General features: G+C 45.8%; 1 protein-coding gene across 1 annotated transcript in view; it reads left to right on the forward strand.

The window, feature by feature from the left end:
- The window catches only part of LOC122380685 (nephrin-like), a 50,745-nt gene extending 34,001 nt beyond the window's left edge, over window positions 1–16,744 (forward strand). The window contains exons 9-15 of the mRNA XM_043364060.1: window positions 7,200–7,357; window positions 7,970–8,105; window positions 8,577–8,888; window positions 10,822–10,936; window positions 11,548–11,741; window positions 12,224–12,348; window positions 14,034–16,744. Of these exons, the coding sequence (XP_043219995.1) occupies window positions 7,200–7,357; window positions 7,970–8,105; window positions 8,577–8,888; window positions 10,822–10,936; window positions 11,548–11,741; window positions 12,224–12,348; window positions 14,034–14,225 (1,232 nt within the window). The 3' untranslated portion in view covers window positions 14,226–16,744. The remainder of the gene's footprint in view (window positions 1–7,199; window positions 7,358–7,969; window positions 8,106–8,576; window positions 8,889–10,821; window positions 10,937–11,547; window positions 11,742–12,223; window positions 12,349–14,033) is intronic.
- Window positions 16,745–27,922: the final 11,178 nt, after the last annotated feature.

The following is a 27,922-nucleotide window of genomic DNA, read 5'->3' on the forward strand; positions in this document are numbered from 1 at the left end:
ATAACGCAAAAAGATAAGCATACAGTGGTGTTACTTAAACTTTTACGCCTAGTTTCCTTTTTAATAATGCTGCGATTGCATTCATGCAACATATTTCTTGGTCAGTTTTGTGACAAAGTTTTGGAAATATAGTGCGGCAGAAAGCAAAACTTTGTTGTGAAACGACCTCCAGCCTCAGCAGGTCACGGTTGACCCTCGCCCCGTTGGAGGATGGGCAATATAGCCCCCTGTGTATTTTCCTGAATAGCAAGAAAACGGCGGCGCGCAGCCCCGCCAAATTTTCAATAGCTACCCGGGCATCAATTTGACACCTTCACACAAAACTTCAAGTCTTAGGTTACCCAAGGTCAGGGGTTATTGACGTCAAACTGAGGTCATGTTCGAGCAAAAATGAGCAAAGAAACATTAAATCTTGAAACGCTCACATGACAAAAGCTACAGTTAACAAGCAATTTCGAAGCTCTATATCTGGTCGTGTAGAGAAAAAAAAAACGGCGCTACAAAACCGCTATCTGGGATTTTAAAACTTTTGAGCTTTTGACCCCCAAATTGAAAAATTGGTGTTATAAAATTAAAAAAAGTTTTTTTTCGAGTTTAAAAAACGGAATATATATGATAGTCCCTGCTCTCGGTGATCTACATAACAAATTGTAGATCGATGCCTCCTTTTTTTGGCCAAGTTATAGCGAAAAGCTGTTCAAAATTGATGACGCCAATTTTTAACTCATTTTTTAACAATTCTAGACTACGTAGCGCAAAACAAAGACCACCAATAGACTCCCCGTGATGAGCTGCATCGAAACGATACCCTTTTTAAGCAAAAATGTCAAATTAGAAATTTGACCTGATTTGACCTGACCTTTACCTGACCTTCACCAGAACATAACCCAAACTGGCCCCCAAGGGTTGCCTGACCTACATAATCGCATTTGTCATGTAAAATGGACCAGACAACATGCATCACATAATAGTTATCTTCATATTGTGACTCTCAGTGACCTGTCCTCTGTGACCTGACCTGGTATCAGTGACCCCAAATAGCAAAATATGTGTTTGACGAACAATTCCCCATCGAAAATAATTGTTATTCGTCGATTCCTTATCGATGAATGCCATGCATTTTACTCGATTTTACAACACATTTCTTGAAATGCCTGTAAACGGTGAAAATTCGACATTTGACCTGAATTGTGACGTCATCGGTTTGACCTAGGTCAATGAAATTGAGCCAAAAGGTATTTTCTCGTTGGGGCCATCCAATACCGTTTGCTGCTTGTCGTTATTTTGCGTGGTTCTCGAGATCTTAGGGGGGGGGCAAAATGCTCCCCCCCATGGGACCGATGCTCGGGAGACCATAACGGGGCGCGGGTTAAATGACAGAACTGTTCCCAAGAAATAACATTACAGTCGTCTCCCGGCTTCCGCTAAAACTTTGGACGACTACCTATGAATCGGCACGCTGCCGGCTCACCCCGCCCGCTGGCTACGGGTGGCCTTGACCGTTCAATGCCGATTGGCCAACGGCCGAGGTCGTGCGCTGGTCAGCAGGCAGAGAGGACGGGACGCGGTACTGCACATTGTGAGTGACCTCTGACCTTTCCCCGTCCCCTGACGGCATGCCGTGTCGCCGGCCCAGGCGATAGAAACCGGTTTTAGCCTCTACGCAGGCTGCCACTCTAACCCTTCCCTCCCCACTTTACTATGTGCCGTAGTACGCGCTCGCGAGTAACTGGGCGGAGCAAATGGTCACCGATACAGAGGCGGAACTGGTTGCCCTCCCGCTCGCCGAGCGACCTACCGCTAAAACCCGCGAGACCTGTACAAAAGCTTCCAACTGTATGCGGCTTTGAAGCATAAATACTGAGAAAGCCTAACAATGACTTCAGTCTGTAGGTATGCACCGTGAAAATGTTCTTTGCTTTGCTCTAAATGAGTTGCTCTCAAGCTGAAAGGCGCTTTTACTATGACTGTATGTACAGGTCACCGCTAAAGTAATGTGGGGTTCTACTGTGATCGAACAAAACATAGCGCCATTCCTTGACGGTAAGATATATCGTCAAAAGCGAGGATCCCACAGCTTCGTATTTCAGATTGACAACTTTCTCTAATGTGTCACCATTCTACCTGCCACAGCATGCTCGTTATCATCGAAAAACTGAAATATCGAGCCCCTTGGAGCACCCCGGAGTCATGTTTCTGTGACCGCCACTGAACACAGAGTTGTAAACCTACGCGCGTGCGTACTACGCAATAGTAAAGAGTCATTGCTGGACCCTCCAGTAGAGAGTAGCCGCTGCCATTGATGATCCGGACACCAGCATCGGCCGATAGGAGCTGCTCTCTGACAGGCGAGGAGGGGGAGGGTCTGAGGTGGGGAGGGGTTGACCGCGGGGCTACTGGCCAGCGCAGTGGGAGAGGCTTGGTTGGCGGTAGGCTGACAGGGACACCAGCCTCAGGGCAACAGTGAGCTTTGACCCGAGGCGTGCGAGAGCGATGCCCGATGTCATTTTGTGAAGCAGCCAGCGTGTCACGGATTCACGTGGGAGCTTTGACTGAAATAACTATCAAGGCTACAGTTTTAAAGATAGAAAAAAGCAGCATTTGAGAGAAGATGTTCGTAATGAGCAGTTGTAACTTACTACAATATCAGATTTACCATTTATTTTATTTAAAATATTTGAATGAATTGATGTTTTGCATAACAATAGCCGATCAGAATACCTTAAATTTTAACCACCTGTATAGTCTAATTCTGTAAAATATTTGTGCATTAGCTTCGGTTGTCCGCCGAACTTTTTTGTTCATTGAGGGCCTCATCGACATGACCTGTATTACAAGATTTACGCTGTAGCAAAATCCTACGCTAGCTGTATGAGTAGAAATGCTGTATGACAAAGGCACGGGCGCCCGACAACTGGGTCGAGGCAGGTGGAGGCCGGCCAGAGGTCATGCTCGTATCAATCACCCTTGACCCCGTCCACCGCCCCCGGCGGATACTCAACAGTGCGCTCATTGGCTCATTGGTTTGTCTCAGTGAGCGCCAATCACAGTCAGTTCAGTGTGCGTGCTGCGTGTGAGATCACAGCGAAGCACGATACTGCCATAACCCTATACTTGGAAGAGGCCTTCTGGACGGCGTTGCCAGTTAATGGGGTGGGGGGAGAAATTCGACATACAAATAAGTTTCTAAAATAAAATGGTCAGTGGATGAATAGCATAACATTTCTTTCAACGTTCACTCGTTTTCATAAAAAAAGACGAAGAGAAGAAATAACGTTGAAGCATATGACTAATTGACTACTAAGCGAGCCAATACTTTTTTAAATTTATATTTATGGAAGGGTGCAATGTAATTGCAGTCACACTTGTATTTTTTTAGCGATTGCAACTTGAATTGGTGATCATTCCGTACACGGTCTGAAGCTATCGGGATAAATAATTGAAATACCTGGGTGAATTGCGCCACCCATGTGCCGATGAGTTTGAATTTTTCCGCTTTGCGATAAAAAAACAACTGTTTTGCAAGTAGGACGGCTTCCGTTGACCAAACGTTTATTGTCATCTCAAAGGGCGGCGACCACCTCCCCGTCCCTCCTCGACCCCTCCCCTTTATTTACAGGACGGAGTCCCGTCCCTCACCGCCGACTGGTCACGTGATTGGCTTCGCCCGAGGCCCAGCCGACTGACCCGGAGCGCGGTAGGCGTCATGCCATGCTGCTTTAATCACTCACCACATCGCGGCTACTGTTCAGAGAGCCTTGACACCAGAAACGTCGTGGCGGAGCGGTTAAGCGTTAGGCTATAGATCGCGGGGTCGCGGGTTCGGACCGCGCCGGGGTTGTCCGTTTTCCACAGACTGGTTCTGGCCGGCTCAGGCGAGATGGATATATCTTTTGAGGTTATGACCTCACGAGCACTATGAATACAATCGACATTCGTTGACTCTTGTTCGGTCATAAGATATTAGCCGATTATATGTTTGTGTATGGAAATATCTCTTTCCTAATTCGCAAAAAGTAGCCGACTCACTTTATCATCATATAACTCACTTGACGTCATTGCACTGGCAAGTGAGTTGCTAGAAATGTGACCTCGTCAGAACCATTTTGCAGGTTGTTAAAAGGACAGACAAGTCCATTGGCTGCGGTGACTATGCAACCTGCCCTGATCATGTAAACGGCATTGTGACTAGTTCAGCCACGAACACATCCGCATTTTCCTAGAAAGAACTATCGGCACGCTCGGTGCCGCGGAGCCGCAGTGTTGCCAGGTCTAGAGGTAAACCTCCAGATCTAGAGGTTTTAGGGGAGCGTTTCGGGGCTCCTGGAGGTTTTTGAAAAATGCCGGATTCTAGAGGGTTTTCTAGAGGTAATCTGAAAATGCGAGAAAGGACAATTAGCATCAAGGCCTCTTGAGAACTATTTAGGTACTTAATTTCATGTTATTATTGCAGTATTGCATGCTTAAACACACTTTTTACAGATTGATGGAAACGAAAAACCTACTTTTGGCTTGTTTACTATTGAGGCTCCGGCCACCGTCTGCAGCTAAAAGTTCTCGATATACCGTGGGCACCAAGGCTATGTAAACGTGGGCACCAAGGCTACTTGTTAACCTGGTGCCCACCGTGGGCGGACACCAAGTTATGTGGACAAATATGCGAAGGCATGCGAAGGATGAGTGAATTATCTTGATTGGGGATACAACCGGGTTTTTCAAAGCCCGCCGCCAGCTGCTGCCAGCGCGCTGACGTCACACTTTGGGTCTGTTCCAGTCGCACTTTCTAACAACTCTAAACTCCTCCAAGAGCAAGATAGAGGAGGTTGGAGCAGGGCTCTTTTGATTTGTAGGGGCTAGAGCTGACACTGGAACAGGGAAGCAATCTTGGAGGAGTTTAGAGGTGTTAGGAGGTGCGACTGGAACAGACCCAATTTGGTAGTGTTGGAGCAATGGGCTTGATGATGTCATCACGCGCTGGCAGCGGATGGCAGCGTGCTTTGAAACAGCGCCACGGTTTGTGATACGGAGGTAGGTATGGAGGTAATATACATCATAATCAGCGGCAATGGAACAGAGGTTTCTAGAGGTTTTCACAACATTTTCTGGAGGTATTGGCATCACTCGACCTGGCAACACTAACCCGGTTTACATAGCATATTTAACGAGGCTAAAACTCGTTAATTTGGCGATAATTTCGTTGCAGTTGTCTTCAAATATTTAGAGGGGATCATTTTGTAAATTGTTAAGCACCATTGGCATCTTTTGCAACATCACGGACGGAGATATAAGCTTGCAACAAACCCTATGTAAACCGGGTTACTGCGCGGAGGGTATGCCAACCTAACAGACCCGCACTGCCCAGCGCTCCGCTAGCCCGGAGGCGGTTGGCGAGGCTGACCCCACTGACCTCGCTCCGCGACCAGACTCTCGGTCACTCACGCCACAACCGAGAGGCGCCAGCCTCGACGCAGGGGCATCTGGCGCCATTCATGCTGCCTCCGAACACGGTGATTGGTTTGCTGCAGAGTCACGTGGTTGGGGCATCAGTGGCGTAATCAGGAATTTAGTTACCAATCTCACCAACAGATGGCTCTGACCGACGATTTTTAAATACGGAGTGATCTAAAGGTAGGTGACAATACGAGCCTACAGCTGCAATGATGATGGCACATGTAGGCTACATTCCAAGTTTCATGATAATCTGACAAATGGTTCCCAAGATACAGATGCAAACTCTAACCACTACGGATACCCCACATTAGGTACTTCAGCGGTGACCTGTACAATTGTAAGAACTGGGTAGCATGCGTGATAACCTGCATTCAGTTTACATTAGTCTCCAATATTTTTTTTTAGTTAAAACGAACCTTCATATTGCACGTAGGACAGGTCGATTTTAAAAGCTGCGTTTTCAATTACTCTCAAGTTTATCCCGACATCCTGGTTCGTTTATCTTCTCTAACAAGTCGTTCGAGACTTAACCCGCGAGTTGCTGGGGGGGGGGGGGGGGCGTTAAACGCCCCCACTTTTTTCGCCGGGAAATTGCGGCGCGCCAAATTTTGGGTACCTGTAGGGAATTGATTAAAGTGTATTGTGACAAAGTTAAAAAAAAATCGGTCGAAGGTTTTTGAGATATCGAGGTTTTAGTGACGTCATGATTTCTGAGTTTTCGACCAAAAACGGCATATGTTCAAAAAATCATATAAAATCACATAATAGACATACAGACATGCCGTAAACGCCATTCGACTGCCAATACCATGAACAATCAAATGGCTATCTTCGATTATTGATTGTCGTTCCGCATTTTCCAAAAGCTTGAACTGAATCTTGGCAATTTCTTGTGACTACTTCACGACCATGATACATGCATTTCTTAAATTGAACTTTTTGAGCCAAACACGTACACATATGATAAAATGAAGGTCACCATCGTGTTCTACGCCCCAAATTACACATAAAACATGTGTCACAGGCTGCGAATATCAGTTTTGATTTTCGGGGATATTTGCCTACCCGGTTGACCTGACCTTGACCCTGACCTATGCTTAACTGACCCCTACATGGAGCTGACACTCTTGTAGGCCTTATATGATGGATTGTGCACCGTTTTGACAGAGTTTATGACGAGAGGCGCCCATTGCGAGGTCCTGAAGTCCATGCTACTGAAAGCCCGATTTCAGGTGTTTGACCTGACCTTGACCCGACCTGTGACCTCAAAATTCAACTTTAATATACTCATCTGAAGCGTCTCGTCGCGTTCTTTCGTTTGCCGCCTCGTGCGTTTCGCTGCGCCTATTGGTTCTCGAGTTATCGGCTGGGGGCGTTTAACGCCCCCCCCCCCCTGCAGCAAACGGTGGGTGGCGAAATATCCCAGCAACTGCCGGGTTAATGTGAGAGCACTTAAAACGCAAATATACGTATTTGGTTAACGACGAAGTTTGACACACTAGTGAAGACATAACATTAGCCCCCATTTCTTATCTGTTTTAATGTTAATTCAAGCATTAGTAACGACCATCTTCAGCTCCACATTCCCTAAACAGCCTTGACATCGCTCACTCCCATCTTGACCCACACAATCCTACAAAGTGTCATCATTCGCTGCCTCTTTGTCTGATACTAATCCATTCACAGATTAACTGAATTCCCGATATTTTACGCATGACCTTGACCTTGGTCTGTGACCTTTTTCACAGACGCGCCCGTCTGCCTGCCCGGTCAGAAGATCCGCTACGGCGCGGCCAGAGGCGAGACTGCCCAGGTCATGTGCAAGGTGGACGCGAACCCACCCGATGTGGCCTACAAGTGGCAGTTCAACAACTCAATCAAAGTGTTCGACCTGTCCTACTCGCAGGTCAGTTGCACAGCTGTGTGACCCGTCCCATTGCACGTCAAACGGCGCTCCAATGACGTGGAAGCTCTGACGGAGGTTGCATCATGATTTGACGATGATAACTTTACGAATGTTTGGATCTGGTCAGTCGCGGCATCAGTAAGATCTATTCTCATGTTTGCGACTCAAATGTTTGGCATACAATCTTTAATTAAATTTGTACTTGTTAGCCAAGCCTACTGAGACAGAGGCAACGCCAGATAATGAAGAGATCAGCGATGAATGTTCTGAAGCAATCGGCAATTGGTGATCATCTTTCTGATAGTGGGACGTAATATTGACACAAGTATTGAATAACGTTTGAGCTCCACAATTCCAGTGGTGAGCTTAAAGTTGAACTTGTTGAGGATCATTGCTGTCTAACAGCAGATAAAATAAAGCCGTGCTGATTCTAAACAAGTGTATCCGGCATCGAAAGAAAAAACAATGCTTTAAGGTTTTCGGCTGAACTCAACTTGCCCTGACAATCATTACACAGACTAAAGCAGTGTTTTCTCAATGCAACAATTCTAGCTTTGATTCGGGGTCAATCAACCCTGACAAGTTGTCAATCTCCCCCGCTGCGCTCCTCAGGTACGCTCCCGTGGTATGGAGAGCCGGGCCAGCTACACCCCACGGACCGAGAACGACTACGGTACCCTGCTGTGTCGCGCCGACAACTCCATCGGCCGAATGGTGGAGCCGTGTGTGTTCGAACTGGTGGCTGCAGGTGAGTTCCGAGTGGAGGGAGTGGAGTTAATTGAGCTGAGTTTGCCGGTGAGTTCACTGCTGCAAATGAGGTGCGTGCTAGTTAGGTAACATTTCACGAAACGAGGCTTGCTATTTCATCGGATGGGTGGCTTCGAGGAAGTTTTACTCCAAGTTACTAACTGACTGGATGTGACTCGGGGATTCGTCGATTTCTCTGTATGCTCACGTTTAATTTCATGTGGAGTTTGACTGATGCTACTTGAAATGTTGAAGTGATTTAGTTCTGGCGTCTGCCAAATGACACACCAGCGATTCAAATCACGTCTTCCATAAATTGCATCTGCCAGTACACTCCACAGAAGCGTGATTGGTCCATTTCATCGTGCTCATGTCTGGCCTCCTCAATACACTGATGGGATATGTGCAATATTCATGAAGTTTCCATCTGCATACGGAGCTGAGCGACCACCCCCTGTGGCCGGGTCGGCAGGTCGGCCGGACCCGCTGCGAAACTGCAGCGTCATCAACCAGACGTCCCACTCACTGGAGGTCGAGTGTCGCGCCGGGTTCGACGGCGGCCTGCCGCAGTACTTCGTGGCCGAGCTGTTTGACCAGACGGGCCAGGAGCTGCTGCGGAACTTTACCCGTCCGTTTCCCGACTTTGCCGTGGCGGAGCTGCCGGCCGGCCTCGAGCTGCGTCTCGAGCTGTACGCGGCCAACAGTCGCGGCCGCAGCCGGGCCGTCACACTGCACGGCTTCACCCTCAAGATGCCCGAGAAGGGCGCGTCAATGGGAGATTCAGGTATGTGATGTATTAACCCGGCACCGCCTGGGCTATTTCCGTACCCACGACAGCCTGGGGGGGGGTCGGATCCGACCCCCCCTGTTATCTCGAGAACCAATGGTCGTATCGAGCCCCGCGAGGCGGCGTTCGAAAGGTCTCTACGAGACCTTCCCAAAGCACTCTTAAGATTTTAAGATTGAGGTCAACTTTCGGGTCAAGGTCAGGTCAAAGGTCAAATTCAGGGGTTTGCATGATTAGGCTTACGGACAGCAGAATCGATAGCTGCTGCTCGAAACTCACCAAAAATGACCTCAAAGGCCTAGTGAAGGTACCATGTGCGTATAGGGGTCATACTAAGTACGGGTCAAGGTCAGGTCAGGTCACGAAAGGTCACGGTTTTCACTATCTGCTACATAGGCGTGCGATACATGTTTTATGGCTTATTTTTCACGCCGAATCCGATGATAATGGTTATATGTGACCCCAAGTCACTGTGCTGGTGATAAGTGTGCATTGAAAGCATAGAAAATCGTTTATACCATACATAACTAAAGGAGGGCTGAGAAAAATGTCAATTTTTCAACTTTTTATTTTTGACATAAAAATGCACTTTTCTAGACGAGCTTTGTCCCAGGAATCTAGTGGTGCCATTTGTTTTCACATGCGATGTTCAGAAGTGCCTCTAATTCACGAAAATGCTTATGACGTCACCATGCCCTATGCATGTTGGAGCTATTTTTTACAATTTGGGGGTCAAAAATCAAGATAGAAAGTTGAAATTTGGGGCATCTAATGTTCTTATAGAGCTCTACAACATATATTCCGGTTTTTTTTGAAATTCCCAAAATTTTGGATTTTATTAGCTGTTTCCCAAAAAATATAGTTTTTTGAATTTTTAGGGGTGAAAAATGCATTTTATGGAAAATCCGAGATAGCCATTTTAAAGAACTTGTTGAGCTGCGTCTTTTCATGTCCTTAATTAGCAATTTGCTTTAAACCCTGATTTTTGGCGATTTTTTAAACATTTACCACTTTTTGACTAAAAACGCCATGTAGTAACATCACTAAAATCGATATATCTCAAAAAATTTTGGAAATTTTTTCTTAAAAATTGCACAGGAGACGTCAAATTGATGGGGGAGAAGGTATGCCAAGTTTCAAGTAGATAGCGAAAGTGGTTCATGAGTTATTCAAGAAAAACCGAGGGGGGGGTCGGATCCGACCCCCCCCAGGCGGTCGCGGGTAAGGCGAATTGTTTGTAATCGATGTGGCATTTGGTTTTGGCTCTGGACTCCGGGTAATTTAGTTAAGTAGTTTTTCTATCGGATATCAGTAACGTGTCAAAGCAAAATCAAAGCTGATATTGCAATATGTATGTATGTCATTTAATAACACGCCTGATATCGCCATTTTTTAAGAAAAATGGTTAGATATCAATCTTTTCATCAATCTTATCAATTTCATTTTAGTGAAATCAATCAATTTTGGTGAAAATGTGATACATGACCGGAGTATTGTACATTACGACGAGTTGCGATTACGGCTACACATACCGAATCTGGGTCAATGCCAATAAGCGCACCAGCGCTCCGGTAACTTCTGTACCGTAATGACTTGGTAAATGCTGAAAGTGTGCCAAACAATCCAAATAACTGAAGCTTCTTAATTTATGAACGGGTTATGCCGGACATTAGCCACATAATGCCCATAAAAGCACTAAGTTTCGACAATATGACTTCCGATTCTTTCTTTGTAATGCCTTTAAAGACTCGGAAACAGAATTTATCGCCTTACCTTGTCATCCATGCAAATTTAAGGCACCCGAATGACCACACTGATATGCCACTTAGCAGGCGAGAATACGAACAGCACATGCCACACACCTAACTTATACCTATCCATGTGGCGCATGAGGCTACCGTCATCTTATTTATCGCTGTGTCGTTTTCAGGCGCCACTGCCCAGCCACCGTTCGTGGTGACACCCATCCTGGGGGTGTTGATCGGACTGGTGGCGACGCTCATCATCCTAGCCATCGGAGCAGTCGCCTGCATCAGAAACAGAAGGTGGGTTTGACCCTAGCTGAGGGACAAGGGTGGGTGAGGGTGGGTATAAGTGCATGGTAAGAATCAATACAGCTGCGTCCGCATCTGCTTGCAATCGCTTTAAAGTCCGTTTATGAGGACGGTTGAGTGCCGCTGATGAAATAGAGGACCAGCTAACCTGTGAGCAGCGCTATTTATTTGAATGGTATCCGTTATTTGTGATAAGTGTTATTTACATTCTATAAAATCGGATATCGCATATATCCACGACAACGGCACCCTAAGCATTTTTATGCAATTATTGTTTATTTTTCAATGCTTGCTTTGCTCATCTGAACATCAAAATGGCAAATTCTCCCGGATTACGATATCAAAAGAATGTAGTCAATATGTTTGCGAGCTCATCCTTTTATCATCTCTATGGAAGCGTACCTACTGTCTTTGATCTTTTCCTTGTACGTTGGGCGAAGGTCTCTCTCAGCAAGACCGCCGCAGTTCTTACTTTTAGAACCTTAAAAAAAATGGAAGTAGGGATCTTTCTATGGGGCTCAGGCTTTCTCATCTTCCAACTCACTGAAACTATTTCGTGACCACATCAAAACCACTCCTGACCACCCTCGCCCGTTCTCCAGCGGTCGCTCGCGGAAGGCAGCCTCAGAGGCGGAGCGCAGCCCGGCGTGCTCGGCTCCGGTCAAGGCCGGGTCATGTCCCGGCTCGGAGGCGGATACCGAGCCGGACTCTGCGCAGCTGCGGCCGCTGGCCAACTCGCTCACCAAGGCGTTCGACGCGGACGAGCTGAACCCCGACGTCGTGCCCAGCGTACACGGTGAGAGAGGATGAGTGATGGTAAGAAATTAATATCAATTCAGGGTCCAGTGGCTTTATGTATTTGGTAAGACACTGGCATACATCATAAGACATATAGTTGTGAGGACTTGGTGTTTTTAGCAAGATTGAATTAGCAAACACGAGTGAGGAAGAACTGCTATTCAAACAATGAGTAAACAGAGAAGATGCGTTGAGATTCCATAATACGTTGTGAGAGGCCGTTATATCCCGTGAGAGCCCATTATATCCGGCTCAGAGCTCAGAGTACACAGATATGGGGTAGCTAACTCGTGTTGGATGACGGATGCGATGGCCCGTGCTTGTCACCTTAATGAGGTCCCTGAGGAGGTCCAGCTCGCCTACCCGGTGGCCCCACACACAGTGAAGTCAGACCCGCTGCAGTGAGACCGGTGAGGGGGACGGTCAGTGACCTCACAGTCTACATTGCTCTTTGCTTATAACGTCTATTTTTCTCCGCAGATCCCGGCTATGAAGTTACTGAAGGGACGATAATGTTGAATCATATTACCGACGATATAAAAAAGAACAACGCGCCGCCGCCCGTGCGACCAAAGCCGAAACCCATCAGGGCAAACATATATCAGGTGAGTGCTTCTGACTGACTTCGCTCAAGTCAAGCGTCTTGCTTTAATATGTAACTGGTTCTTTTTAGTAAGTTAGCAATGTTTTTCTGCCGTTGTCATTCCGCTATTTTTCTGCACTTTTATTGCTTTGCTATAATGAAATATGTTTATGACTGTCTAGTCAACATCCTTGAGGCGACACTCAGTATTCAACTCTTTGCACTTTTTCTCTAATATTTTCAGCGTCTCAGAACGGGACAAATCTAGTTAATCATCACATTAATCATAAAAATGATGGGAAGGCGCACTGATCACGGCTACCGAAATGATGACAGCCTTTCTTCCCCATCCCTCAGCGTCCATTGGGGAGATTGGTAAATCCCTAACGTTTTTCACTGTCACTGATCGCGCTCCTCTGTCAGTGATTGCACCGGATGGTTAATGGCTTCCAGTCTTCATAAGTGTCTCTGTGGCTGGAAAACCAATGAAAAATCATCTGCAGGCCTTTCTGTATGCTTGTTGATCAGAGGTGTTCAATATGGCTGTAACCCATTAGGTACTCATTGAAGACAAACTCGAGCTGCAGCTTCATTACATTGATAGCCAATGAAGCTCGCAACATGCAAGCAAACACACTGATGAAGCATTCAACTTAGGGTCGTTGCATGCTCTTCCGGTCACTCTAAAACACGAGACGGCTACTGAAGTACACAGGTCTGGAGGCGTTTGCATCAGTAATGGCGCTCCACAGAGCCCCTGAGAGCGGTGCCAGGGGCAAATGCCAGAGTCGATAGCCCCAGGAGCTGCATTCAAGTGTTCCTTAACCACAAACGAGCAGAGAGCAGAAAAGACGGTTATGCCAGCGTCTCTCTCTCTCTCTCTCTCTCTCTCTCTCTCTCTCTCTCTCTCTCTCTCTCTCTCTCTCTCTCTCTCTCTCTCTCTCTCTCTCTCCTCTCTCTCTCTCTCTCTCTCTCTCTCTCTTCTCTTTCTCTTTCTCTTTCTCTTTCTCTTTCTCTTTCTCTTTCTCTTTCTCTTTCTCTTTCTCTTTCTCTTTCTCTTTCTCTTTCTCTTTCTCTTTCTCTTTCTCTTTCTCTTTCTCTTTCTCTTTCTCTTTCTCTTTCTCTTTCTCTTTCTCTTTCTCTTTCTCTTTCTCTTTCTCTTTCTCTTTCTCTTTCTCTTTCTCTTTCTCTTTCTCTTTCTCTTTCTCTTTCTCTTTCTCTTTCTCTTTCTCTTTCTCTTTCTCTTTCTCTTTCTCTTTCTCTTTCTCTTTCTCTTTCTCTTTCTCTTTCTCTTTCTCTTTCTCTTTCTCTTTCTCTTTCTCTTTCTCTTCTCTCTCTCTCTCTCTCTCTCTCTCTCTTTCTCCCTCCACCCTTTTTTTCCTCCCTCCCCTTTGCAACACCGAAGATGGTTAGTGCATCGTACGAAATATGTAGCTCATAAACCAGTGCGATGTGTCCAGTGCTTGTCTTCTCTAGCAGTGTCGAATCAGCTATCAGTAAGCAACAATAATTGTCGCTCATTGTCCTTTGGATTGATCCTGAGTATGATCCCGTTTCCACACCGTAATCAGTACATCCCACTGCACTTTGCAACGCATGTCCTGCCTCAACCGATTTCCTTTGAATAGGACCTCTTGCATATGACCTCTGACATCTAACATCTGACCTCTGACTTCTGTCCTCTGACCTCTGACCCTTTGTCGGCAGGATGACGTGACGTACGCGGAGCTGACCCTGCCCCGGTCAGGTCAGCAGGGCAAGCAGTGTCGCCCGAGGGCCTCTCCGGCCTCAGGGGTCATCTACGCCTCCATAGACCACGGCAAATCCGTCAGTCTGGGGCCGCACACGGCGTCAGCGCGCAGCGTTCTGCTCAACAACCAGAACGAAACGGTCGTTTGATGACGCTCCTCCGTGGAAACGCGCGACCTAGTGGTGTGTCTGCGGCGTTACAGCTGTGTTGTGACGTGTTTTTGATGACGGCCGGGCGATTGTGTCGGCGCAGCGCGATGACGTCCATGACGTCGGGGTGTGATGACGTGTTTGGTGGCGTCAGTGACGCTGTGATGGAGAGGCTGTACGGCGGTGAGTTGGAAACCATGGTGAAGATCCGCTCTGCTGGAGGCGCCGCGTTTGATGTGATTGGCTTCCGCGAAAGACATCCGTCGAGTTGTGAGCGCCGGAGCGTTTGCATTGGTGCTGAGGTGATTGGCTGATTGATGTGCTGTTATTCTGGGATGTGAGTGGAATTGGTTTTCTGATCAGCGCCAGTAACACAGTATCAATTTTCGCCGCCGCGGCTGGAACAGATGCCATGGACGTAACACGGTGTCGACGGAACGGGAACGCTCTATCAATGACAGTGCTCAGTGCGGACATCGCTCACTTCTGGTTTCCCGGTGAACCCGGCGCCCCGATATGGGTTCCGGGAACGGAGCCGCCGTATCAGCCAAGTCCGGTTCCGCTGGTAATAGGTTATCCCGGCCGGCACGGGTGAACCGTTTTGTAGCCGGTACCTCGCACACGTGCTAAATTCTGGTCGAGGTTAAAAACGTTCACTCCATATTTGTGGGCTGAAAAGTCAGATCTGACTATAAATTCTATAATTCGACAAATATGACTGACTCTGGAAATGAGTCGTGGGCTGAAAACTCCTGAAAACGACGTAATTTGCTATCTGCAGCTCACCTTTTCGAGTCTGAAATACTAACTGCTTCAATTATTATATTGTGTTTAAGATTATATTGTTGTATATTTGATCGCCTTTAGGTGCTTACCTATGAGAAGCCGTAACAGTGAAATAATCGGCATACCTTTTTCTGTTTCAGTGACTTGCGTTAAAAGAAGAGTACCAAGTGATTTTCTCGGAGCCAAAAGTAATCTTTTGAGACCATACATCAGCCCACTAAACCAGCATAATGTTTGCTTGAAATGGTATTGTGCCTGGCTTTGTGGAACATTTCTAAAATATTGACATGAAAATCGATCGTGAGTTGCACATCGTATAAAAGGCAGTACAGAATTGCATGGCCTCTTGGAATCTAGCACAAGTGTAAACTCAAGTTCTCGTCCGTTTAAGCTGCATTAGGTACTCTTCCCGTCCCGAGGTTCATAATTGATTCATGATCTTCTTTTTATCAGGCGCTGACAAGTATGGTAAAAATCTCTCAGTCGCCACACAATAAAGCATTGGTTTATTTGTCATCAGGAATAAAATCCCCGCAATGCAACCAGTTTTAACCAGAGTGATGAAATGTTTTCCAGTCGTTGCAATCGTGCAATGGAACATGGGTTCTCAATTTTATGCAAAACTTCTCGTTTTTATCGGCATTTTTTTAAAATATTTTTAGTCCGAACCTTTTGAATGGAAGGATTCACAAGGACAGAGCCCCAGCTAAGTGAAGTGTGCTCTGGTGCAGAGCAATGTGTGCTCTGATGATCCGAAGTCCATTTCTGAGGCTGTATCGACGCACATTTGTTGAACTGAAATACACTAGTTAATACGCTGGACAATCAAACCTCGGCACAAATTTGCCAGCCTATTAAGACATCTTGCGGTTTACAAATAAAGCATAGTGGTATTTAGTGAACCGTCGATATCCTTTTTGCTCTCATATATCACTTCTAAACGGTTTATGTTATTTTTAGGGGTCGTGCAAAACAGTTCATTGAACAAGACGAAAGATCAGAGCGGGGCAAAATAGATGCTGGTACAATCTTTAAACATTATGTCCGCGACAATCAATTCCACTTCTCAGCTTCTTCTCATAGAAGTGCACAAAAATGATAGCGCTGAAAAACGCTCAAAACACTCGTAACTCGTTGCGCTGTGTGATGTTGGCTCGAACACTTTGCCAGCTGGTGTTGAATGAATGCCTCGCTGTGTTGTGCGCGTGTCTGGCGGCCTATACCGCCGTCGGCCGGATCGTCCATGTAACTTGTATCAAGTGTTGCCAGAACGTGTAGACCGTCTCCTTCTACTCAGCTATATCTGTGTCGATGTGAGCTGAACACTGCGGTTCCTCTCGCCGTGTGGGCTGAACACCACGGCTCATTCAGCTTTACCATGTTGTCTGCTCCGCGTTCCGGCGTAGACAGCCACCTCAGCTGGCAGTCCCGACTGCCGCAGATGTCTGTTTGGTGTTATTTTGTCAGCTATACGCTCGTCAGGAAGCCTATACCAGTATTCGCAGCCGAGGCGGTGTTGAAACGGGCACGTATTGTCCAGCGTAGTGGTGCCCCGTGTTGAAACTGTGGCCAGAAGTCGGTGGTTAGTCGTGTCGAGAGCTCCGCCGCCGATAACCGTATATCGTTGTTCGGAGAGAAATTTGCATTCCATTAGTGTCTTCCTGACAGTGAAATCATGCATGTACATACACTTTGTGCTGTTTTATACTGTAATACACTTGTCATCTGAATTCTGATTTGGTGTAAATTATCGTTGTGGCGCGTATAATTCAGCTAGAGATTCAGCTCGGCATAATCGTTCCAGACAACGAATAACCGTTGTGAAATGTTTTGATAGGCATTAGCAGCACCACAGATGGACTGTTACTCATCTATCAGACGCGCCGAAACCAACCACAACGATGACTGATAGGGATTTATCGTCGACAATTGCGGTCGCTCCGTCAGAGTCTCGTTATGGAATGTTGTACCGCGCAGAAAAACACAAGGACAAGAACACATTCCCATGCGCCCAGCGTCTCTAGCGTCTCTAGTCCTCTGAAAACAAAAGGCGCATCAGCTCAAACCTGCTTCTGCGCATGGCCTGCACGTGGTTGTGCCTGCCAATTTGTCATGTTAAGGGCTGCGTAATTGGATTGGAAACTCATCTAACTCGTATCCTAGCGCATGCATGCACTTATTTCAGATTTATGGACTCTAAATCCGCATAACTCTGGGGTTTACTTAACGCCACTGTCATGGAGATTCGTCCGACCTGCCAGATGCCATAAAGCGTCTTGTAAGCCGTCAGCAGACTGCAACCAAACTGTCTTCATTGTTCCCTTACTTTCGCAGCCCGAACGTTATTGCCGGGACGATAACTCAACACGATCAACTCACTGGTACGAACATTCATAAGCATACATTGCGGTATGTTCATCTAAAGAACGGTGAGCACTCAACCCCCATAAACTAACGGGACTCGCACATGTGCGTTTCAGCGTCGTTAGCCAGTTATAAGCACCCTCATCTGTGATCGTTGCGCTACAGTCGTGACGGTTTCGATACGATGTGGTCAATTCACTAAAGCAAACCAGACCAGCGATCAAATCACCCTATTGTTTGAGCTCTCGCGCCGCTCATAATTGGAGGTCAGCTACAACCTGCTGCATCCGGACAGTAAATTCTAAAAGTCATGGCTAACCACAGACAGATGCTTGAGATGACTTTTGGTGATACATTTCATTAAACCACAGCACGGTCATTTTGCTCTTCCAGCAAAAATTGAGGACAATCTGACATGTCTGATGTTATCGGTATTGTGGTGAGTTAGGTAAGACGGCTCCAAAATGGAATTGAATATAGGAGGTTGGATTGCTATCACGTAGTTTTTCTCGTCCCGCTCGTTCGAAAGAAAGAAAGTAATAAGCTAACTTGCTAAGATTTCTTAAAAATAGAGAAATATAAAATAGAAGAATCTGAATATTTTTTTGGCAGAAAAATGAAGCAGTTTTGTGACCAAAACGCGGAGAAGTGACGAATGTACAATGTACATGACTTTTACCCTGTGATAATGTTTACATTCACGGATGCTTACATTAAGAGGCTTTCAGCTTCACCAAAATGATTCCACACATCATTCAGTTTGATCGCGTCATGGTTAGACATTCGTGGTTATCTGTGTGCGTATCTGGATGTGTTTGTGCTTAATGTATGTTTTCTCCTGTTTGTATGTTTGGCAGAAATGCTAAACAGCGCATCCCAACGCGCGACACGTAACCTCGACTCGACCGTAACTTTTGCTAACCAACTTCGCTGACAGGAAACGGCGCCCAACTTTTGCCTATCTAGCAAATTGATTTTAATTGTGGTGGCGTGGCAGCTGCAGTTTGGCGACCGCCCCGAGCAGCGGCAGCTAATTAACGGCTGCTTTGCCTGCTGTCCGGGACGCTGCGGCGAGACACCCGGATCGATGGTGTTTGCGTGACTGCCGCCGCGTTTGATTTCGCACCGGGCAGCTCCAGCGGGGAGGCGCGTCTGTTCGGCAGCCACAGACGCCGCCCGGTGACAGTTCGGCTCGTTTCCATGGTGATCGGTGGTCTATGTTATGCACGTTAGAGGGCAATTGGCGAGCTGCTGGCGACATCACTGACGATAGTGTTTGGTGATGTACGGCGATCAAACAAACTAACGGCGATTATGGAATGAAATAGCTTACAGGATCGCAGTTACCGCCTGTATGATGTCTAGCGACTGTTACCATGGCCGAAACAAAATGTTACCCTATGTGCAGATTTCTACCAAAGTTACTCTAGTAATAAAGCAAACAGAAGCAAAAGGTCAGATACGCTCCTATCGATCATATCCCTACTTATACCGTAAAAAGACAAGTGACGCCAATAGAAGCAAAACATTCAGAATTAGATAAAAGAAACGCTAGAAATAGCTCGAGCAGCCGAAAGGTCAAACAATTTAATCGCGGTACCTAGTAGATGTTCGCTGTTTGCTGTCCACTGTGGACTGTGGACCTGTGGACTGGCTGCTTTTCGATGGATAAGTGGTTCGTATTAGCCCTTTTCCCGAGATAACATTGAACACCTATTCGATCTGTTTGATCCGTTTGCTACCTGAGAAACTCAAGTAATTGTTCACTCGGCGCGGGCGGGTTTCCGCCTTTCGAATGAAATGTTGATTGTCCTGCTTCTTTGTCTTCAAATTCAATCAAATAGGTACCCAATGTTCCGTGGTGGAACGGACTTGTGTCGCTGTCCGCTTCCAATGTTTCTTGTCACCAGTATACCTGTCAGAGCCATTCAAGCGAAGTTTTCGGACCATCACACCATCACATTGAATTCGATGGCGCCCGAGTGGCGGGGCACGCGCCCCTCATCTTGTGCCGCGGGCAATTGAACGCCCACGCCGGCGGCGCGCGGAGGCACATTTCGCAGAAGCGCGAGCACCTCAACACCGCACCGCGGCAATCGGCGCACAATCAGCCGGAGAGCGTCAGGAATTAATGACATGTTCCATGCTCCATTTACAAATGAAGCGAGCAGCGGCCGGGTGACGGCGCACGGCCCCCTGGACGCCCTAAATCAGGATATGTCACTTTAACGGATGAGCTCGCGACGAATTTGCAGCCTGATGTGACGTAAGGCGTGTCAAGTAGCTGCAGCGGCGGTGATTTGATGAAGGTCAATCGAATCAGAGTAGTAAACGATGTCCAGTGACGGTCCCGTATTTTTCGACATGGGTAATTGTTGGCTTATTGTTGAGTTAAAACATTGCTGGACTCATGAGTCATGCATGCCCAAAGCTGGGCGTGCGTAGTAGGCCAGTTGTTTGTGCCCAAACTAGGCCAGTCGCTACTCGCTACTGAGGTTATAAACAATTAATATCGGATGTCCACATGTAGTATAATTTTGTTGATAAAACTTTCAAAGCTGTAACGTAAAACGATGTCGTGTTCACAACTCAAAATCATAAATATGCGCTAATTGAATCTGATTGAAGAAGTCAAAATGAAGGTATGTGCACTTGATAGAAATAAATAAAGTCAGACTACCAATGCTTTTTCAGTGTTTTTTTTTAAGGTTACCTAGTGCCCGTTCACGAGCTTCAGAATTCCTTTACCGTGACGTCATCACGGCGCATGAATTTTCCTTCACCCATAGAAATGCATGCAAAGCATGGTGTGTTTCAGGCGGGCTAAGGAGAAATCTAAGGCCTACATGTGTTCAAAAGACGTACCACTAAGCCAATGGATTCGTCTCATTACGATAAATGGGGTTGAAATCGAAACATTCGGCCTATATTTATCTAAAATGGGCCAATCAAATGGTCCCTGCAACTCATAATGAAGGATTTCCTCTGCGTTGAAAAATTTGTTTCAAGTGTTTTTTATCAGCGACAGGGGGAATCCTTCATAGTTGCTACCAGATTACTACCATATTCCCTCGCATTTCTGTTGCGCATTGCCTCACAACTCAGAGTTTTGTGAAGTTTATACTAATTTAATTGTCATATTTTGACTGATTTTGGCGATTTTTAATTATTTCAACGCAGCATGGATCACGTAGCTCTCATAGTTTGCTGACGAATGTGGCTTTTGCTTGGTTATTATCAAGTTATGTGATTTGGTGCGTCGTGATCGTAGCATTATGTAAAATGCAAATTATTAAATCAATTTTTGAAATAAAGTTCACATGAAAACCAATAGTTCAAGCATAATAATGGTTTAAACATAAGGATGCAACAAGTGTCTCCGAGATGGAACTCATATTTCAAATGAAAACTGAAAATGGAAAACAGAAGATGGATCTGCGGAGTCACTGAGATCACAAAGTGCTCTTGATTGTTGGTAGTTGAAGATGTTGAGAGAACTTGTGAATCTGCATACCAGGTCCTGACTTGCTTGATTATTCAAAGCTATTTTAATTCTCATAATTGTGTGTAGTGACTGTGCACACTGCGTAGCACATAGAAATGTGCAGGTGGCTGGTGCCTGGTAGGTGGGTTAAACTTCGGAGGTGCGAATTTGGATGTCAGTTTAAAATTCATGGTTATGCCCTGTAGAGTAAGCTCTGCTGTTATTTTTGTCTTTTTATAGTTGTAGGTATATCTAATACAGCTGTTAGTTTCATTTTTATTAAAATGCTCAACCAGAATTTGCACATGTTTCATGCATGAATGGCTAAGTTTGGGGCGTTTATTCAACTCTGACTGCTAAAGTTTTTCAAAGGCACATATGGCACAGCACGACTTCGGGCTAGATCAGCTGGTACCTACCTGTTGACTTTTTTCTATTTTTGGTGGTGATGTGTTTGCTGTTTGTCTTTTGCACGGTGGTCAATGAAATAAAATAATGCATTATTTTGGAATGTTTCCTTAACAGAAGCCAGGGCCCAATCTTACCAATGCCGTGAATAGGATTTGGCAGCACTGGCCGGATTTTACGGCACTGATATCAAAGATGAGCTTTTTATTTACCTCCGGGTAATCTTGTCCAATGATTTTGATAGTGTGAATGATTATGAATGTCGCCAGAACGAATGAATGAGTGAGTGTGGAATAGTTCTGAATGTTACCAAATGCCGTGAATGCGCATTCACGGCATTTGGTAAGATTGGGCCCAGGAGCCGGATTGATGTGTGCTGGTGAATGAGATGGTTCAAAAGCATTATCTGATGTTTTTCAATGTGCACAAGCCATAACATTCCTTTCATATGCTGAACTTTTAAAGAGCTTCTCAGTCTCTGCCATTTTCCTGAAATATTGGTGTAGATAAGAAATATCAGTACCTACTCAGAAGTACCTGCCTTCTGCTGAATAAATATTTCATTGGTTGAACGAAATATGCAGGTAGCCTTATGATGATGTAATGTGAAATTTTATTTCTATAAAACTTAGAAAATGAAGTTCTAATTATCACTATGCAACAAAAAATGAAATATTTTCTGTTCCTGGAAAGCGACCAAATTTTTCTTATTCATTGGGTCCTATCATAACCGAAATGGGCATTTGTTTTGATCTGAAAATGCTTTTCCGGTTTTCAGAGACGATTTTCGATTTTTTGCCCCGAAATTCGGTTTTTGGCCCACCGTGTCCGGTGTAATTGAGTAATCGATTCGGTGTAACTTTCATCGCCTTTCCTATTCCACAAGCTTTCGAATGATATCCGGTTTTGCATATTTGCGTGTAAAAATAACGTCATAAATCTATGTTAAAGTATAAGTTAATGTTGAATTTTTTTAAAAATTTGACATTTTTTTCGATTTCATTTCAAAATAGAGAAAAAACTAAAGACCCTATCCAAATTCTGAGCCCAGTTCCTTAAAGAGCATTCAATTTCCGTTCGGAATGTACTTTTTTTAGTGCATTTTATCGGTTTCCTGTGGCGTCCAGATTGAGTTAACCTAAACACATGTCCTAGGTCACATCACATAGCATTAAAACCTGATAAGGTATGTTAACGCCATAAGGTCAACGAGGGGTCAACTGAGGTCATGTTGTTGACCCCTTGTGACCTTCACACGCAGGAACTTACTTTTAAGCAGTCCTGATGCTCAGAATCTTGATCTGTACCTCCATTTGTTAGAATGGTTCTTCATGCACTGAACACATAGGTTGTCATGGACATGGCTGGGGGCCCGTTTTTCCAGTGACTCAATCTGGACGCCACAGTAAACCGATAAAATGCACTAAAATAGTACCTTCCGAACGGAAATTGAATGCTCTTCAGGGAACTGGGCTCAGAATTTGGATAGCGTCTTTAGTTTTTTCTCTATTTTGAAATGAAATCGAAAAAAATGTCAAAATTTTACAAAATTTCAACATTTCCTTACTTCAACATAGATTTATGAGGTTATTTTTACACGCAAATATGCAAAACCGGATATCATTCGAAAGCTTGTGGCATAGGAAAGGCGATGAAAGTTACACCGAATCGATTATTACTCAATTACACCGGACACGGTGGGCCAAAAACCGAATTTCGGGGCCAAAAATCGAAAATCGTCTCTGAAAACCGGAAAAGCATTTTCAGATCAAAACAAATGCCCATTTCGGTTATAATGACACCCAATGAGTTCAAAAAAATCGGTCGTTACTCAGGAACAAAATGACTGTTGCATAGTGTTATGCATATATGCATACATTTTTCATGACTAAGAAAGTTTTCGACAAGAGAAGGTAATATGAGAAAGTCTATAACATGACACATTCTGAAGGCTCAATGCTGACAGAGTGTTGCCTCAAAGAAAAACTGACTTGCTGGGTTATGAATATTTCTTTATTTTAATTATTTAATGTAATGTACAATACATTGCAGTGAAATAACAAAATAGTGCAGCAAAATAGGATTGGTGACGATCAAACAACACGCGCCATTGATGTCTGCAAAAATTGCTACCAGATTGCTACCAACTCCGTGACGTAGCTACGGCGCCTTTATTTCCCTAGTGAACCAACCTGAGTAGTAAAGTAATCTTGACCTAGTGCACCGGAAATGAGCTAACGACTGCAGAATTAGCTTGACAACTTTGTGCTGTTGATGACAACAGGGGAATTTAATGGGGCCTTCAGCGTGAAATCAGTTCACCAAAGTCAAATTGCACCCACTCAAAGTATCACAAACTTCAAGAACTAACCAATTATACAAACTACTCACTACACTGAATTCATTTCCACCTCTAGTTTATATAATGGCCAATCATGAACATTCTTGCAAACATCTCAAAGTCCGCAAGTCTCCCGACATCCACCATCTCCGCAGAAGCCGTTTATCATCGATTCTGGGCTATGCTTGGCCATCAGGTACGCCTGAGGCCATTCAACTGCAGAAACTTTGGCCAAACCCGCCAGTAACTCCGCACAATAACCGGATATGCACCTATACACCGCCGGCTTCCAACAGCCTGGGGCGCCGCCAGCAGCTGCTGAATTCTACAGCGTGTGCTTCACGTGGCAGTCGACGTGAGCGAACCTCTCATCTCCGGGTCCGTCTCGCAGAGGGGACAGGTAATGGTCGCTTTCACCTCCGTGCCCGCCCGGCGGCCCTGTGTGTTCCCCAATCAGCCCATCTTCTGCTTGGAGCTGTGTGGAGAGTGCTGCACGCCTGTCACTCACGTGAGCCCCGGGTGGGTCCACACTCCACACTCACAGCGAGGCCGGTCGCATGGGAGCGGGGGAGGTCGTGGAGTACCGCGGGGTCACGAGAGAGGGGCATCAAGTGCCGTGGACATAGATAGTAGATAATTTACTGTTTATAAGCCCGTGGGACTGGCGAGGGAGGCCAATGGCATCGTAAGGATATGTTTCTACGGGACGTAAATAGGGACAGAATGCATTGGTTTTGGGCTTGTGTGGGAGATGGCAAAAATAGACCTCCGGGATGAGACATCAAAGGAGAGGAGATCTAACGCAGATGCAGGAAACTTAAGTTCCCGGCAGAGAAGCAACCTGGCAACAGACGTTTGGCCGTGGCATCTGGCTTCTAATCCACCAACTGCACTTCCAGAGGCCTTGATGGTCATGGTCGTCATGGTCTTCAATACGCACACGAGGCCAACTAGGACATCTGTCGAGTTGAGGAGAGCAAGCGGCCTTTGCAGAGTTTCTCAGAGTGACCAGTAGGTACGTGAAGTAATACGAGAACCTCGTAGAGGTTGCGATGTCTCGAGCCCTGACCACACAGCACACCATTCAATGTACGGTGGCTTTAAGCGCCTGGCGATGCATTCACCTTTAGAATAATCGTGGAATGGTGTAACTTACAAAATGTGTGACATTCTACTAGGTCAACGGAAACCCCTGCAGGCATTCCGCAGGGTCATTAATGCCTCAAAGTGGCCTTAAAGTGACCATCCCACCTTAACACTAGTTTTGAGTTGAGATAGCCAAATTGGTGGCCATGGCCTGCAAATACCGGTTTGGGCACTTACAACATCGAAAAATGCTTTAATTCCGAGATTTGAAATTTCAAACTTGCAGTTTTTGGATTCTAAGGGGCTAATGCATTGGAATACCCCCTTAGAATTTGTGACGTCAGCGGAGATCTAACGATTTTTAAATCTTAGATTGAAACCATCGTTAACACGCGGTAGTACATACATATACGCTGCTTTGCGCGCAACGTCTGCCGCACTTCAAGGCTGCCAAATCATTGCTTCCAAATAAAGTCGCTAGAAACAGGGGATGATCCCAAAAAGTAAACAAAAGTAAAAGTCTAATATCTTGAAAACCGGTGAATATTTTTCGTGAATTTTGGTAGATATTCGTTTTTGCTCTTTCTGAACCGAGCGACATCACTTTCATGCCAATTCATTAATTTTTTGAAGGTGGGAGGGTCCCTTTAACCCGGCAGTTGCTGGGGTATTTCGCCACCCACCGTTTGCTGGGGGGGGGGGGGGCGTTAAACGCCACCAGCCAATAACTCGAGAACCAATAGGCGCAGCGAAACGCACAAGGCGGCAAACGAAAGAACGCGAGGAAACGCTTCAGATTAGTACTTTAAAGTTGAATTTTGAGGTCACAGGTCGGGTCAAGGTCAGGTCAAACACCTGAAATCGGGCTTTCAGTAGCATGGACTTCAGGACTTCGCAATGGGCGCCTCTCGTCATAAACTCTGTCAAAACGGTGCACAATCCATCATATAAGGCCTACAAGAGTGTCAGCTCCATGTAGGGGTCAGTCAAGCATAGGTCAGGGTCAAGGTCAGGTCAACCGGGTAGGCACATATCCCCGAAAATCAAAACTGATATTCGCAGCCTGTGACACATGTTTTATGGGTAATTTGGATCGTAGAACACGATGGTGACATTCATTATATCATATGTGTACGTGTTTGGCTCAAAAAGTTCAATTTAAGAAATGCATGTATCATGGTCGTGAAGTAGTCACGAGAAATTGCCAAGATTCAGTTCAAGATTTTGGAAAATGCGGAACGATAATCAATAATCGAAGATAGCCATTTATTGTTCATGGTATTGGCAGCTAATGGCGTTTATGGCATGTCTGTATGTCTATTCTGTGATTTTATATGATTTTTTGAACATATGCCGTTTTTGGTCGAAAACTTAGAAATCATGACGTCACTTAAACCTCGATATCTCAAAAATTTTCCGACCGATTTTTTTTTAAACTTTGTCACAATAAACTTCAATCAATTCCCTACAGGTACCTAAAATTTGGCCCGCCTGCGGAGCGCCGTTTTTATGCTATGGCCCGGCGAAAAAAGTGGGGCGTTTAACGCCCCCTCCCCCCAGCAGCTCGCGGCTTAAGGGCTGGTGCAACGGTTGTAGTTGCAGAGCAATGGGTCCACGCTAGGACCGGTATGTTATGACATAATGTCTGCAAGGCAAACAACCCCATCGTCGTCGTTTGGAAGCGCGATGGCCTTTCCGGGCTCGTAGCACGAGTTGTACTTACCTTTCTCCCTAGTACCTAATGTCCGCTGTTGCCGGGTCTGCTGTGAGCCGATCTTTTTCTGCTGCAGCAGAACAGACAGCTAAAGTCGGACAGACATAGGCAATTTCTGCAGCGGGGAGGCACTGCGGCCCTTTCTTGGCTGCACTTTCTGGTAGAAGATGGGTTTCCCGAACATATTTGAGTACCACCTCAAACGGACACGCTGAGACGCAACAGCTTCCAACCATGTCGGCTGTGAAGGGTCAAGGTCAGGGCTCTGCGTTGAGACAATATTTCGTCTTGCCAGTTCTTTCAATGTAGCGTGACACCTAAAGGCACGACTCATCTATATTCTAAGCCATCTCCAGTGTTACGTATTTGTTTTCAAATTCAACTAATAACATTTCGCTAAACATGCTTCTCAGATTTCACCCTGAGCTCTTAGAAATAACGGTACATAATAATTGTTTACTTGCAATTTTAGCCAAACAACATAAGTGGTATCTTCTAAAGAAAACTTCATCACTGAAATTGCCGCAGAACTGTTCCAAATTGCACCAGGAGGCACACCAACATGTCCGGTAAGCGACACACAAACCCATTGCTGTGGCATTAGTGGCGGCCATTACAGGTCGATTGGCGGGATGTTTCGCCGAATTCGGCCCGGCTCCGCGGGCACTGTGGGGGCCCGGCGCCGCCGACTCGCGGCCCTCTGCTGGCCAGCCCGCGGCTGTGGCTGCCGCAGCTCTCTGTATTGAATGGAAGCCCCGCGGGAAATTCGCCGCGATATGATAATTGGTGCGGCGGTAGATACCCGTGTCGGGATATTCCGAGCCGGTCTAATGGATGACATAGCCCACGGGTGGGCGGTGGTATAACTACTGGTGGAGCTGGAATGTCGTGTTTCGCTGCGACAATTAAACCAATCGTCACATAAAGGTGTTTAAAATGGCACGGTAATGGTATTGGTCGGCGGCACGCCACTGCATCATGATATTGATGAGCACAGTGCTGCAAACAGCAAACACATGCTTTGTAGCCGTAACAAAACACCGAGAACTGTTCGTGTTATATAGGGTGTCCCGACCTACATACTTGCATTGTCGTTGTTGCAGCCGCAGCACATTGATACAAACTGCCGCTACATTGGACTCATTTGCGGGAGGGCCAAACAAACAAATCATTATCTTACCATGTGTCGCCAGCGCCCAAAGTCCTCCTCCGAAGACGGTCAGTGACACAGTCGGAAGTTGGACCAGTATGAATATTGAATACTTACATTATTTTGCGTAGTTTTATCGGCTCAATGCTGCAGTTGATTTGAGTGCTTTATTTACCTGAAAAGATTAATCACTCCAGATCCTGATAATGAAATACCTAATATCATGTAGGATAAGTAATATTTCAGCGCGTGTTATTTAATCTGTGAAAAAGATCGAGAGAGAGAGAGAGAGAGAGAGAGAGAGAGAGAGAGAGAGAGAGAGAGAGAGAGAGAGAGAGAGAGAGAGAGAGAGAGAGAAAGAGAG

Source organism: Amphibalanus amphitrite, unplaced genomic scaffold, assembly GCF_019059575.1.
Source record: "Amphibalanus amphitrite isolate SeventyFive unplaced genomic scaffold, NRLGWU_Aamphi_draft 000104F_arrow, whole genome shotgun sequence".
Classification (NCBI taxonomy): Eukaryota; Metazoa; Arthropoda; class Thecostraca; order Balanomorpha; family Balanidae; genus Amphibalanus; species Amphibalanus amphitrite.